This window comes from Entelurus aequoreus, linkage group LG01, assembly GCF_033978785.1.
Source record: "Entelurus aequoreus isolate RoL-2023_Sb linkage group LG01, RoL_Eaeq_v1.1, whole genome shotgun sequence".
Lineage (NCBI taxonomy): Eukaryota > Metazoa > Chordata > Actinopteri > Syngnathiformes > Syngnathidae > Entelurus > Entelurus aequoreus.
This window is the reverse complement of record NC_084731.1, coordinates 77804409-77820727: the sequence shown is the minus strand read 5'-3', so window position 1 is coordinate 77820727 and position 16319 is coordinate 77804409. Positions and strand designations below refer to the sequence as shown.

General features: G+C 37.4%; 1 protein-coding gene across 1 annotated transcript; it reads right to left on the bottom strand.

Moving 5' to 3' along the window:
- Positions 1 to 6: 6 nt before the first annotated feature.
- Positions 7 to 16077, bottom strand: LOC133657528 (centromere protein L-like). The gene is made up of 5 exons (XM_062058975.1): positions 15966 to 16077; positions 8238 to 8409; positions 7910 to 8161; positions 1813 to 2376; positions 7 to 1744 (listed from the first exon to the last, which is right to left on the bottom strand). Exons 1-5 carry the CDS (start codon positions 15992 to 15994, stop codon positions 1670 to 1672), a joined length of 1092 nt encoding a protein of 363 aa, XP_061914959.1. The 5' UTR covers positions 15995 to 16077; the 3' UTR covers positions 7 to 1669.
- Positions 16078 to 16319: the final 242 nt, after the last annotated feature.

Genomic DNA, 16319 nt, shown 5'->3' with positions numbered 1-16319 from the left:
AATACAGAATAACAAACAAATGACTTTACAGTTCTGTACAAAACAAGTCTTAGGCCAAAAAAACAAAAAAGTGAATATTACTGGAGGATCCTAGATCCTAGTTTGGGAACAGGCTACTTCGGTTCATGGAGGAAGTTGAACAGAGTGACAGCATTACAGTTGTGGTTGGTGGGCAGCTCCAATGGCAGTTGCGAGGGATGTGAATCTTAATACTCAAAACAATTCCCATTCTTGGGATGGAGTTTTTCGATTGTGAGAGGGAATTGTCACTCCAAGACATGAATGGTTTGATGCTAAAATCGAGAATACTGGTTGGTGGCTGCTTTTTTCGAAATGGTCTAATTCAAGGGGTTCCAAAGTGCGGCCTGGGGGGCCAATTGTGGTTCTTAGCCAATTGTTTAATGGCCCCTGGCACATTGATAGCATTGTAATAGTAGCTTTTGTTGTTGCTAATTTTGCAGGTAAACACCTCAGTGTCAAATATTGTGTTACTTGAAAAATGATAGCTGTTTATTTTAATTTTTTTTAGCTAATTTTGAAGGTAGACACCTTGATGCATGTTAGCGTTAGCAGGCTAACAAACACATTTTTAGGTACACACCTCAGAGTTATATATTTAGGTACTTAACATATGTTACAGTCAGCATTTTAACATGCCAACATTTGCATGCTAGATTTACCAGCTAATTTAGATGGTATACACCTCAGTGTCATATCTTGGTATTTCACAAATGCTAACTAAACATGCTGGCATTTTTTTTAGCTCATTTGCTCATGTTTTTTGTGACTTGAGGCTATCTGTCTCGTGCGCTAACTGTTAACCTTTCAGTTCAACTTTGGCTCCTCAGCATTCACACGAAATTTCTATCGAAATTGTCCTTTCTATTTTTTGGGGGAAAAAAATATTGTACTGGTTTTAAAGGTTAAACTTACCCAAAACGGTCCCTGCATCCTTTGATGTGTCAGTCAGTGGGAAAGGTTTGGGCACCTCTGGTCTAATCATTAGACCATCATATCAGACTCTTATATGTCGGAAGTTGTGCAAGATGAAGTCGATTGAATTTTTTAAACATGTTTTCAATCAAATCAAGAATGAATTATAATTGCTCTGTTTATTGCATTATTATGGTATTGTTTTGATGGATTGATTAATAAATTCTTAAAAAAAATAAAATAAAAAAAGAATTATAATAACTTTTTTTAAAAACAGGTTAAGTATACGCGCAGCCAGTCAGCATGGAGATGGCCTAAAAACATCTCTGGAACTGATTCTTAAAAAGAAAAATATATATATTTTATAAAAATGATTAATCTATTTAGAATCAGAATAAATAAGAATCCCTATTCGGGTGAGAATCGATTTTATTGAACAACCTGAGTCACTATGCCAGAAAAGTAGTTCCTCTGTGTTAGCTCTTACAATTAGAATGTTGCTGTAGCTTGGATAATATGCAGGTCACGGCATGTAAAGGAGCGTTGTTGCCGTTTTTTAAGCGCTTTATAGGCGGAGTAGATTAATCTTATTACCAGTGTCGTTAGCTGCCTTGTACTAGCAGTTTTTCACTGCTTATAATTTGTGTTTTCTTATCATAAGGATTGTGGATGATGGACAAAATTCCAGTTCCCCTTCAACATAAGACCTGATTTAATTTACCATCTGCAGGTTTCTTCAAATTGGCATCTTGAGGAGGGCGCACTCGGTCAGCAACGTCAGCATGGCGGTCATGTAGTTGCTGTTTAAAAACTGAAACCGAAGCACACATTAACAATACAAAGAGATGTATTTTACATCCGGTCTCAAGATGACGGTACCTTAATCTTCCCGCTACATTTGGCTCCTCCCAGTGCCGTGGACACCTGACTCAAGGTCCCAGCCGACAGGTCCACCCTGAAGTGTCGGTAGAAGTGGCACATGAGTCCCTTCATGAGCCTCATCACCTCCTCGATGTCAATAATGTCATGTTCGGTCATCCTTTCCTGCGGATCTCGCCTCACACTGCACCACAGCTGCCAGGCGTCTGCCGGGTCGACAGCGTAGGTGACCTGCAGCGCCGGCACGACCGGGAGAGTCCACACCATTTGGAGTTGCCGGGTATTGGGCTCTGCGTGGCAGTTGGTCCACAGCGCCACCAGCCACTGCAGGATCGTGTGGCTGATCTCCAACGGGGCGAAGAAACAGTCAAAGCTCTTCTGGAACCAGGATTTGACGGAAGCGGTCAGCGCCTCGGTCTTGCTGCTGCCAAATAGTGGCAGGCAGGTCAAGTCTTTTGGAAGTGAGTTGATGTAGTCATGGCTGCCGTTGATGCATGTGAGCCAGCCTTTCCACACTTCCTTCGGGGGCTCATCCTGCCTGGCAAACAAGGGCTTGCAGTAAATCTGCGGAGGAATGGAAAAGATGACTTTGCCAACGTCCTTGAAATTTGTCTGAGCATCTCCTATAAAAAGTAAAGATGTTACGATATCAGGATTTTATGTTGCCAATGCCCACCACCCATGAGATTGGCTGATACCAATACCAACCACATGTAGCAACTGTACTTTTTTTTTTTTTAACTTACGGTATTTATGGTGAGTACTGTTGGCAGTTAAACGTTAACATAATATTTTAAACTACAGAACTTCCTTATTCTCTTTTAGTACGTACAAAACTACCATCCACTACTCAATTAAATCATTTGTGTTTTGTCCTCAAAGTCCTCCTGTATCCAGGGAACTACTGCGAGTTTGTAAACGTGATCAAAAACAAACAAAGAAAAGATTTTGAGAAGACAAAGGTATCGATCATAGACTGATACGACCAGTTGAATCGGCACTAGTGATGTGCGATACCACTATTGTCGTTTTCGATCCGATACCAAGTAAAATTCAGGCTGGTATCGGCGATACCGATCTTATACCTTGTGTACCTAACGTGTCTGCTTAAATTTGAAAAAGTGTGTATTTTCAAATAATTACATATGTTGAATTTTTTTTTTTAAAAACTCAATGTAATGACATAAAGCTGACATTTTTAAACTAATAATAATATACAAAGTCACCTATAACCCAAAGTTTTGTCATATATATACAGTATATATATATATATATATATATATATATATATATATATATATATATATATATATATATATATATATATATATATATATATATATACACAGTATACAGACAAAACCTTGGGTTATAGGTGACTTTGTATATTATTATTATTACTGTAGTTTAAAAATGTCAGCTTTATGTCATTACATTCTGATTTTTTATTAAATATTTTTTGTTAAATTTTTACTATCGTACTACTACTATTTTTAACATATGCAATTATTTGAAAATACACACTTTTTAAAATTTAAGCAGACACGTTAGGTACACAAGGTATCAGATCGGTATCGCCGATACCAGCCTGAATTTTACTCGGTATCGGATCGGAACGACAATTAGTGGTATTGCACATCACTAGTGTCGATTCAACTGGTCGTATCAGTCTGTGATCGATACGAGAGTGATTAGATCGATACCTTTGTCTTCTCAAAATCTTTTCTTTGTTTGTTTTTGATCACGTTTACAAACTTGCAGTAGTTCCCTGGAGACAGGAAGACTTTGAGGACAAATACCAAATGATTTAAATGAGTAGTAGATGGTAGTTTTGTTTTGAGCAATCTTTGAAAAACATATGTTTTAAAAGTCCCCCCTATACTTGACTTTTCAGTATGCAGCTCTTGGTTGAGAAGTTTTTGACACCCCTGATCTAAAATATTAAAAGTTCTCACATTAAAAATAAAATATACTTAAAATATAAACAAAGTTTAGTTTGTTGGTTAATTAAAAAATAAAGTATTACAGACTTATAAATTAATTGTAAAAATTACAACTATAATAAACACTGTTAAATGTGTAACTGAACATTAATGTTTTCATACAGGCAGCATTTTTGACACTAGGTTATGCAGTTAAACAACCGTATTATTATTTTATTGTATTCTTACATGGGGGAAAAAATCTATAGTAAACATTTAAGTAAAAAAAAGATACAAAATCGGAATATAATTAGAAAAAGCTTAAATGTTCTAATTAATAAGAATATAATTAGTCACCTGTAATACATAGCTGACACAATATCTGTTTTTAGCATTTTTTTTAAATGGAAAAAATATCAATATGGCCCTGGCATACTTTGACTTTTCAGTATGCAGCCCTTGGTTGAAAAAGTTTGTATCAAAAGTATCACTATTGCAGTATCGATCCGCACACCACGAGTTTAAAGCTAGCTTAGCTATTAGCCTGGATGCTCCTGGCTTGCTCTCCGTAAGGATGAGCGATATGGCCTTAGATCTATATTACGATATACCTGTATATTGCAGCATCATGCGATATGTCACCATATATATTAGTTGGTATACAAATAACAGAACCATTTTAAAATGTGTTAGAGGCCCCTAATTTAACTGCTTACATATTATGACAACAATTATTACTCAACGTGCTAATTTACTGTTAATATCTGGTTACTTTCTGTTGTAACATGTTTCTATCTGCAATGCTGTTAAAATGTAATAAGCACTTATGCTTCTCTTGTTTGGATACTTAACATTAATTTGGAGCAATACTTACTACTATTGGCTCTGATTAAGTTTGTAAAACAGAAAGAAAAACGATAGTATAAAAAAAAACCGATCCAACCACTGTGGTTTCGACCTGATACTATTAGGGCTGGGTGATTATATGATCGTGATTGTTAATCGCGATTAATTTGAGTTCGATCACGTGATCAGCTGTCAGCATATTTCCTTGCTCAAACATGGCGGAACTGTCGTTTAGAAGTTAGCGCAGTAGTAAACAGTACAGAAGCAACGATGATTGGTATAATCCTGCACGGAACAATCCTTTATTGACCATGATCCTGTGTGTGTTTGTGTACGTTTGCGTGGGTTTTTGTGAAAGTGCATGACCTCCTGTTGCACCGCATGAAAATCAGGCTCGTCACGACGTAATGAATGTTCAATCAACGTTGTGCCTCTTTCCATTACACAGCTGGTAGTACAGCCCAGAAGAACAAAATAAAGAAGTATGACACAGAAGTCTTCATTAGTCCCGACTGAGAGAATAAACACACCCACTAATTTAATCAGAATGAGGCATTTTTATATCTAAATATTTTTTAATCTGACTTCTTGTTTATGTGTCTGCAAAGATTCAACTCCTCTGATATAACATGTACTAAACACTGCATACAGACACTTTGTGTTTACCGTATTTTTCGGACTATAAGTCGCAGTTTTTTTCATAGTTTGGCCGGGGGTGCAACTTATACTCAGGAGCGACTTATGTGTGAAATTATTAACACATTACCGTAAAATATCAAATAATATTATTTAGCTCATTCACGTAAGAGACTAGGCGTATAAGATTTCATGGGATTTAGCGGTTAGGAGTGACATATTGTTTGGTAAACGTATAGCATGTTCTATATGTTATAGTTATTTGAATGACTCTTACCATAATATGCTACGTTAACATACCAGGCACGTTCTCAGTTGGTTATTTATTTATGCGTCATATAACGTACACTTATTCAGCCTGTTGTTCACTATTTATTTATTTTAAATTGCCTTTCAAATGTCTATTCTTGGTGTTGGGTTTTATCAAATAAATTTCCCCAAAAAAATGCGACTGTTACTCCAGTGTGACTTATATATGTTTTTTTTCCTTCTTTATTATGCATTTTCGGCCGGTGCGACTTATACTCCGGAGCGATTTATACTCCGAAAAATACGGTAAATCATTGTTTTGTTCCTGAAATAATCATTCAACTTGGAGCGTGGGTTACCTGTACCGTTGAACCTGTAGTAAGCACACTTATTTATATGAACAAAATGACAGTTGTCAGCTGTTAACGTATATTACCTCGATCAAACATGGCGGAAATGTCCGTTACAAGATGATGCAGTAGTCAACAGTATGGATGCAACGACACTCGCTATAATCCTGCATGGGACAATCTGACTTTAATAAAAAAAATAATAATCGTGATATTAATTGAGATCGGATGATATGAAAAAAATTTATTGTGAAATTTTTTTGCCATATGGCCTAGTTCTAGATACTAAATACTACTTGGCTTACATTAAAGTGCTCTAGCCCGTGGTTGGCTTATCCTCCTACGGTGTGTCGTGTAGCATGTTTAGCTATTTCCTTGTCCTCCATTGATGATATGAGGGATGTAAGAAACATTGTTTAATTGACGCGAGAATTACCGACTTTTAAGTGGTTTTGCACATTGGAAGGACATTAGCCGCTAACAAAGATGCAATTAGGGGTGCAAACACACACAAAAAATCGGTTCACATCCAAATCGCGAATCTAATTGACCCCGATTCCTAATCAATACAACATTTTTAAAACTCGATTTTAAAAAACTATATATATACACTGTATATATATAGTATATATTAGGGCTGCAACAACTAATCGATTAAATAGATTAAAATCGATTATTAAAATAGTTGCCGATTAATTTAGTCATCGATTCGTTGGATCTATGCTATGCGCATGAGCAGAGTTTTTTTTTTTTTAATAATTTTTTTTTAATAAACCTTTATTTATAAACTGCAACATTTACAAACAGCTGAGAAACAATAATCAAAATAAATATGGTGCCAGTATGCTGGTTTTTTTCAATAAAATACTGGATAGGATAGAAATGTAGTTTGTCTATTTTATCCGATTATTAATCGATTAATCTAATAATCCACAGATTAATCGATTATCAAATTAATCGTTAGTTGCAGCCCTAATATATATATATATATATATATATATATATATATATATATATATATATATATATATATATATATATATATATATATATATATATATATATATATATATATATATATATATATATATATATATATATATATAGGGGACGGCGTGGCTGGCAGAGTGGCCGTGCCAGCAACCTGAGGGTTCCTGGTTCAATCCCCACCTTCTACCAACTTCGTCACGTCCGTTGTGTCCTTGAGCAAGACACTTCACATTTGTTCCTGATGGGTCGTGGTTAGGGCCTTGCATGGCAGCTCCCGCCATCAGTGTGTGAATGTGTGTGTGAATGTGGAAATAGTGTCAAAGCGCTTTGAGTACCTTGAAGGTATAAAAGCGCTATACAAGTATAACCCATTTACCATATATATAAACTTTTTTTTTTTTTAATAATACTTTTTTTTTTTTTTTTAAATACTTATTGCTCCATGCAACCAGAGGTAACTTATCTTAACTGTAACCTATTTTGGGGAAGTTTCAATATAAATGTTACGCCAAATAATACATTGCAAAAATCGGTTTGAATCAAGAGTCGCGTTGAATCGAGTATCGTTTCTGAATCAAATCGTTACCCCAGGAATGGGATCAAATCTTTAGATGCCCAAAAGATTCACACCACTAGATGCAACATTGCGGTCAAAACGGTTAGTTTGCTTGTCACTGTCAAATTTGCTAGAATGTGTTATTGACATGCATTATCTTGATATAATGATAGTATTAAAAGCTCTGTTGGCCAAATTTATATAATTCATTTTTATATAATTTATATCGTCTATATTGCGCAACCCAAGCTCTATGTGTGGAACATGTTTAGTCTTGCCCTCCAGTGATAATACAACATAAGATATTGAGAAATATAGTTTTTCTTCCATAAAGGAAATGATTATCAGCTTCGGGGAGCGGCAAAAAGCTGCTAGCCGCTTGTCAGTCGGGGAACTACAAATAAATACAGTGTCCGCCAGAGGGGATTGGTTGTTTGTGATCGCCATCAATCAGCAATGGGGATCACATACTTTCTCACAAGAATCGCCCAGTACTGATCGGTGACCGATCGATCAGCGCACCCCAAATAAAAAAGTGCCATGTTCACCTGTATTAAGACGGTCTCGGCATCAACTTCAGTTTGGGTCATCCCGTGAACCACGGAGAAGGTGACTCTGTAGCTCAGGCTGACATCCACCCCCACCGCCAGGCCTTGCTGTTTCTCTGCAGTCAGATATGCAGAGAGCTGCCTGGCATAGCTCTTCAGTTGGGTGTAGCGGAACTGGTAGAGGGGCGTGACGTAGGACAGCTGCCATTCCGTTCTCATCAGTAAGGCCAGCTGCTGGGCGTCCACCCTCTCCTGTGACGAGCGCAGAGGAGGGTTATGAGGACCGATCTCGTCGAGCAAGACGCGGCAAGGGCTCGATATGGCTCACAGCGATGTTGAGCAACTCCGGCGCTTTTCTGTTGGTGTTGAGGCGCCGTGACGTCATCGCCGGGGTCAAACACAGACGTGACGCCGCACCTAAGCAGCTGCGGTATGACTGCCGGTAGCTCCTGCTTTTACTCCTCCTCTGGCCAGCACTGTTCAGGGGTGTCTTTGCCGCGCTAAAAATCACACACGTTCACATTTTCACTTTAAACTATAAGAAATGTAGACATGATCAAGTGCTCACACTTGCATTGTCAACAGGCACATGCACAGATTGGTGGATTGCTGCAGAGATGGATGTGTTTCTTCTCTGATCTTTTATTTTGAATACATTTGCAAAAATCACAAACAAACAAAAATCACATTGTCATTATGGGGCATTGTGTGTAGAATTTGGAGGACAAAAATTAATGTATTACATTTTTGGAATAAGGCTGTAACATAACAAAATGTGGAAAAAGTGAAGCGCTCTAAGTGCCCTTTCTGCTGGAGCCCTGTTTTTTTCTATTAATTTAAGAATAAAAATGATTCTGTCATCAATTCCCCCTAATTGTTTAAATATGGAAGTATTTTTGTAGCAAAACAATTTCCTATTGCGTATCTCAATCTAACCGATACACATGTCTGTTTTCCAATTTGTGTGTCTGTGTATGGACAGACACCAATAGAAAAAAATCGCAACACTACAACATTAGCGCAGCCATTGCTCCGAACATTTCCTAAATGTGTACAGCTCTGGTAATGGGTACATTCGCACCCACCTGCACAAATGTACTTCAAAATGTAACAATCAAAATAAATATGACTTTTTTTGTTTTGTTTACTAGGGCATGCATATATAATATGCATTAGTTTGACCATTTAAAATCAACGATAATGAAAAGGAAATGCTTGGAAATAGCATAAAAATGCCCCAAAAACTTGGAAAAACGCGATTCATAGCGTTACTTTTTGGTGTAACCATCATGAGCGTTCTGTTCAGGTATATTTATTTTATATTTTCATAAATCATCATATTTGTGTATTACTAAATTTAAATAGGTATTGATCAATCTTTAAGCTGTGTGTATTTGATTTCAGTTTGCTTTTGACATCTTATTTAGAATTGTAGTTGAAACTTTTACAACCTTGTGTTGCGCTCATGATGGCGTAACCAAACTAGATTTCATTTAATTATCTTATTTTGAATATTTATTCCCCTTTTTACATTTAGTATATTTAAATATTAATTTATAAACATTGAATACATTTCAAATATCAATAAAATGCAATTGCCTTCATCTTATAGGGTAATGTTTAGTTACACCAAGTCATGAGCGTAACACTAAGCTTCATCACTTTGACTTGTAATATCTCTAATTCTGGTGGTGTTTTATGCTTTTTTCTTTTTGGAACATGTACTATACATATAATACAATAAAGACCCATATAAAATTATGTTTCTAGCAATACTTTAATTTTGCCTTTGAAAGTAACACTCCAATGTCCATTAGTGGAGCTGTACACAAATAGAATAGCAGCCGTTTACTGACATTTGTCATGTTTAGTGCAGGTAAAGAGGGTATACGTATTAACATTTGCATTTCACATCTGCGGTCCCCTCCAAGGTTTCTAATTGTATCCCATTGGGTTGAGTTGTTTCTTATTTTTTGTTTTAACGATTCGATTCGGAATTTGTGATAGCGATACGATTCAGGCACAATATCATTATTTTAGAATTATACGATCCAAAACGATTCAGTGTGTTGAAAATGATTCAGTAACTTTTTAGGCAAACTTATCAACCAGTGTGACTAAAATAAATTCTGGATACTGGGCACTGCATGTGAAATGTCCTATATTTCTGTTATTTCTTGTAAGGGAATCAGATATAGGGCTGTCAAAGTAACTATGTGTGCCCTTTTTGACCATCGGACCATTGTGTAGCGTCGGAAAATGTGGCTTCGTTCACTGGTCACAGTTGAGCCACAAGAGCAAAAATAGCGAGTAGAAATGGACAAAGAGAAGGGTACAATATGGAAATGCCATGGCCAAAGCTATCGCAAGTCGTTCTCCCGACAAGAAAAGACACATTTTCGCCGTGAGTTGTCTTCACTGGAGCAAATGCCTGCTGAAAGTTGGTTGGAGCTTCACTTCCATGTTTCGATTACAGTTAGCATTAATAACATAAAATGTAGATTGTTACTGTAACTGCTTTAGTAAAATGGCATAAAAGCTCAGCAGAAATGAACGACGGGGGTCCCCACATCTGCGGTTCCCTCCAAGGTTACTCATTGTATCCCATTCGGTTGAGTTTTGTCTTGCCCAATGTGGTATCTGAGGATGTCGTTGTGGCTTGTGCAGCCCTTTGAGACACTTGTGATTAAGGGCTATATAAATAAACTTTGACTGATTGATTGATAATGCAGACGGTTCTAAAATTTGGCTGACCACAGCGAGCCACCTCACCTAGTGATTCGACCAGCCCCTTTATTTTCGACACTTATGTTTCAGTTTTGAACACATTTCCATTCATTTAATACATGGAATGGGAATTAATTCAACTGCTTTTGTTACAAATGCGCTGTTTTGAAACATTGCTAGTAGGGCTGGGCGATATATCGAGTTTGTAAGATATATTAATATATTTTTAAACAGGATATGAATTAAGAAAATATTGTAATATCGATATAATTTATTTCACCTTAAAATGACCAAACGCTACTTATTTGTTGTCTTCCTTGCCCCCCTCCATGGGCTACTAAACCCCTCCCCTTCCTCCTTCCAAGACGTGCTTGCACTATACGAACATCCATGATAGGTTGGTTGTTTACTATTATGATTCCCGATTGGTTAGGGACAGGCCAATCAGAGGCAAGATAGGGCGGGTCACAGTGCCTGCCTGCAAATGTATTTTTTTATCCGAATTTGATACATTTTGTAATAATTTGCACAGCTATGTTATTTATTTTACGTAGAAAAAAAATACTTTTCTATTGTATTTATGTTATTTAATTCTGTACTACTTAAACAGTTTATTTTATGTGCTGTTAAAACCCATCTTAACTAACTGGGTTAATAAAAGTGCCACTGACTGTTTACAGTACAGTTGTCATTCACTTCAATTTCACTGAATATGAATGAATGAAATTAGTTTATTTTGGTCATATAATCAACCATTTTGTGTGATCAATTTAACAGCACAGATTATACATATTAACAATCATACACATACACACACAAAAAGAAAAAGAATGACCGAAAAAGGAATAAACAGAAGCCAAGGCTTATATTTGCCTATCCTACACATTCACTGAAAATTTGATTGCTTACATCAACGTTCAAAAAATCACTGGGAGGAAAGTAATCGTTGCTATATTTGATAATTTTCAATTATTTCACCTTTCAAGGCTTTCTTAAACCTCAAAGAACTACATGTCTTCAACTCATTACTAAGCTTGTTCCCCCATTTAACTCCTAAAACTGAAATACATTTGTATTTTATATTCGTTCTTACTTTACACATTTCAAAAATCAATATCCCCCGTAAATTATAGTTTCCTCCTCTTAATTTAAATAACCTAAAAATTAGGGGTGTAACGGTACACAAAAATTTCGGTTCGGTACGTACCTCGGTTTAGAGGTCACGGTTCGGTTCATTTTCGTTACAGTAAGAAAACAACAAAATATACATTTTTTTGGTTATTTATTTACCAAATTTGTAAACAATGGCTTTATCCTTTTAACATTGGGAACACTATAGTAATTCTGCCCACGTTAATCAACATTAAACTGCCTCAAGTTGTTGCTCAAATTAAATAAAATGACAAAACTTTTCTTCTACATATAAAAAGTGCAACATTAAACAGTTAATGTCCTTTTTTGCTGCGTCAACACAGCTCAATCAACACAGAAAAAGGTAAAGTGAAATACAGACAGGGCTTTGCTGTCCGTAACACACATACCGCAAAATGAGCTAACGTTACGCTAAAAGCTAATTAGCCTTCACCTCAAGCCAGGACTGCGAGCGGGCTGAGCTGCAGTTTAAAGTTTCTAGATTGTCAACGGGCTCATAGTGATGTTACTATGAGTTGACTGGGAGGTGTTTATTATAATTTGGGAGAGTCCGCTGCCTGATGCTTACTTGCTAAACACCTACCTGCTCGACGCTGAAGCATTGACTACATGCGCTCTGAATACGCAATGCTGATTGGCTGTTACCGCTTTGAATATGCACTACTGATTGGCTGTTACCGCTTTGTGTGTAACCAATCAGATGGTTGTGTGGGTGGGAAAATGCTGGGTGCTGAGACAGAGGCAGTAGAAGCAAAGCAGCTTGTTAAGACTTTAGCTTAGAAACTCGTTCGGTACACCCCTGTACCGAACCGAAACCCCCGTAACCGAAACGGTTCAATACAAATACACGTACCGTTACACTCCTACTCAGAATACAAGCTGGAAGGCTGTTGTTCTTTACTCGAAACATAATTTCCATTATTCTGAAAGTTTTAACACATTAGAACTTTTGAATAATGGATGGTAGGTTCATAGTAGCACGCTTTGTGTATTATTCTAGTTGTAATATTCTAATATCTCTCAAAAATTAATATCTTTATATGTGTACTTTCACCGGAAAATATATCGAGATATACATCAAATATCGAGTTTAAGTAAAAATATATCGAGATATACATTTTCATCAATATCGCCCAGCCTTAATTGCTAGTGATGAATGCTTAAAAAATTGTAAAACTGCATTAATGTACATAAATTAAAGATGCATCGATAATACATTTTTAATCAAATCAAATCGAACAATTTTCGCGAGAGGTGCAATTTTTTTGGGCTTGAGCCCCTGGCCCTCAAAATTTCTGTGCACGTGCCTGATTGTCAAAACACAAATGCAACAACAATGTTCCACACCAGACATTCTCGACTCGTTCGCAACACAAATGATGTAAAATGCAACTCGTTCAACAACAAAAACATCAGCTCAGAGCAAACTGTCTGGAACTGTCAATCGAGGAGAAACAAGTTACCATTTCTGGCCCCTGATGGCATCTCAAGTCCTGCTCAAAAGACAAAAATGGTCGACAGAGATAAAGCACTGCTGTGAGCCAGTAATTTTCAACCTTTATTTTTGTCACAGATTTAATACTTTTCGATTCCTTGTTGATTTCTGCATGTGTCTGCAGTGGGCTATTATATATAGAGCCACCCACACCAGTTTCAAATTAGTTGCCTAATTAATGAATTGGAAAGAAAATGTTATGACAGTAGCGTATGTGTGTGGCCGTGAGGTGAGTGACGTCAGTGAGTGTGTGGGCGATAGAAGAGAGGGAGCGGTAGCGTGAGTGCCGGCGGGGACTAGTTTGTTTTGTATTATTTTGTAGTTTATTGTCAAAATATACACTCCCATTGTCCACTTAAATATTTCCATAACTTATTTGGAGTTTTTTTTGTGTTTTCCTGCGTGTAGTGTTTTAGTTCTTGTCTTGCACTCCTATTTTGGTGGCTTTTCCTCTGTTGTTGGTATTTTCCTGTAGCAGTTTCATTTCTTCCTTGAACGCTATTCCCCGCACCTGCTTGGTTTTGCAATCAAGACTATTTAAGTTGTGTGGACGCAATCCTTTGTGGGGACATTGTTGATTGTCATGTCATGTACGGATGTACTTTGTGGATGCCGTCTGCTCCACACGCTGTAAGTCTTTGCTGTCGTCCAGCATTCTGTTTTTGTTTTCTTTGCAGCCAGTTCAGTTTTAGTTTCGTTTTGCTTCAATGCATTTTCTTAGCTGCACTCGCCTTTTGTTTTTTTGTGGTTTAAGAGCTAGATACCTTTTTACCTACAGGTTACCGCCCGCAAATTGTGATCACGACAAACCATGTTCCCGACATCTACAATGCAATTAGCTACCTGCTGCCACCTACTGATATGGAAAAGTATTACACGGTTACTCTGCCGAGCTCTAGACCAGTGTTTTTCAACTACTGTGCCGAGGCACACTAGTGTGCCGTGAGATACAGTCTGGTGTGACGTGGGAGATTATCTAATTTCACCTATTTGGGTTAAAAATATTTTTTGCAAACCAGTAATTATAGTCTGCAAATGATGTGTTGTTGTTGAGTGTCGGTGCAGTCTAGAGCTTGGCAGAGTAACCGTGTAATACTCTTCCATATCAGTAGGTGGCAGCCGGTAGCTAATTGCTTTGTAGATGTCGGAAACAGCGGGAGGCAGCGTGCCGGTAAAAAGGTGTCTAATGCTTAAACCAAAAATAAACAAAAGGCGAGTGCCCCTAAGAAAAGGCATTGAAGCTTAGGGAGGGCTATGCAGAGCGAAACTAAAACTGAAGTGGCTACAAAGTAAACAAAAACAGAATGCTGGACGACAGCAAAGACTTACTGTGGAGCAAAGACGGCGTCCACAATGTACATCCGAACATGACATGACAATCAACAATGTCCCCACAAAGAAGGATAAAAACAACTGAAATATTTTTGATTGCTAAAACAAAGTACATGCAGGAAATACCGTTCAAAGGAAAACATGAAACTGCTACAGGAAAATATCAAAAAAAGAGAAAAAGCCACCAAAATAGGAGCGCAAGACAAGAACTAAAACACTACACACAGGAAAACAGCAAAAAACTCAAAATAAGTCACGGCATGATGTGACAGGTCGTGACAGTACACCTACTTTGAGACAAGAGCTATAGTGACGCATGCTTGGTTATGGTTTAAAGTCACATCCAACAATTGCAACAACGACTTTTTACTGTCAACTGAGTTTCGTTTTTTTAATGATTTCTGCTGGTGGTGTGCTTCTGGATTTTTTTAACGCAAAAGATGTGCCTTGGCTCAAAAAAGGTTGAAAAACACTGCACTAGACAGCACAGATACTCAACAACGGCACATTTGCGGATTTTAATTACCGGTTTGCAAAAAATACTTTTAACGCAATTAGGTGAAATGACATCATCTCCCAGGCAGCACGTTGGAACAGGGGTTAGTGCATGTGCCTCACAATACTAAGGTCCTAAGTAGTCCTGAGTTAAATCCCGGGCTCGGGATCTTTCTGTGTGGAGTTTGCATGTTCTCCCCGTGACTGCGTGGGTTCCCTCCGGGTACTCCGGCTTCCTCCCACCTCCAAAACCATGCACCTGGTGATAGGTTGATTGGCAACACTAAATTGGCCCTAGCGTGTGAATGTGAGTGTGAATGTTGTCTGTCTATCTGTGTTGGCCATGCGATGAGGTGGCGACTTGTCCAGGGTGTATCCCGCCTTCCGCCCGAATGCAGCTGAAATAGGCTCCAGCACCCCCCGCAACCCCAAAAGGGACAAGCGGTAGAAAATGGATGGATGGACAGCATCTCCCACGGCACACCAGACAACATCTCACGGTACACTAGTGTGCCGCGACACAGTGGTTGAAAAACACCGCTGAAAACAATAACAAATATGCAAAGATGTGCTGACACAAAACGTCATTTTCGTCTACACGATTTACAACTCGAAACACTTGTGTGCTAATTTAGCCATGGTGGTGAAATATATAGGTAGGGAAAACATTCAATCGTTAATAATACAGATAGAGACGCCCTGGCTGGACGTCGATAAAAAAAAACTGGCACGTGACAAACAAACATATTTAACGCCGTATTTGATGTAACCAGTAAAGGCACGAAACATCATCTATTATGTTGAAGACGCTGTGCAAACAAACGTATTCATTTATATTTAGAAACATTAGACTACCTGATCCGGTTGGGCTCCATGTTTTTCATGTCGAACGAAACGGAACAGAACAAACCGGAAACAGATTTGAACGGGGCGCTTTCCCATGATTCCACGCGCTGAAATGCACCAATCACACGATCGCACCAATTTTAACCGGAAGTTGTTAGGTTTTTATTTTTTATTTTTTTTATTTTATAAACCTTTATTTATCATGTGCAACATATACATACAATCAAGAAATAATAATAATAATTTTTAAAAGTACAGAAATAGTAAAAAAAAAAAAAAAAAACAGTACAAAACAGCGCCAGGGGGTTGTAAACTCAATAAAGCAACTAAAATAGAATTTAAAATATATATATATATATATAT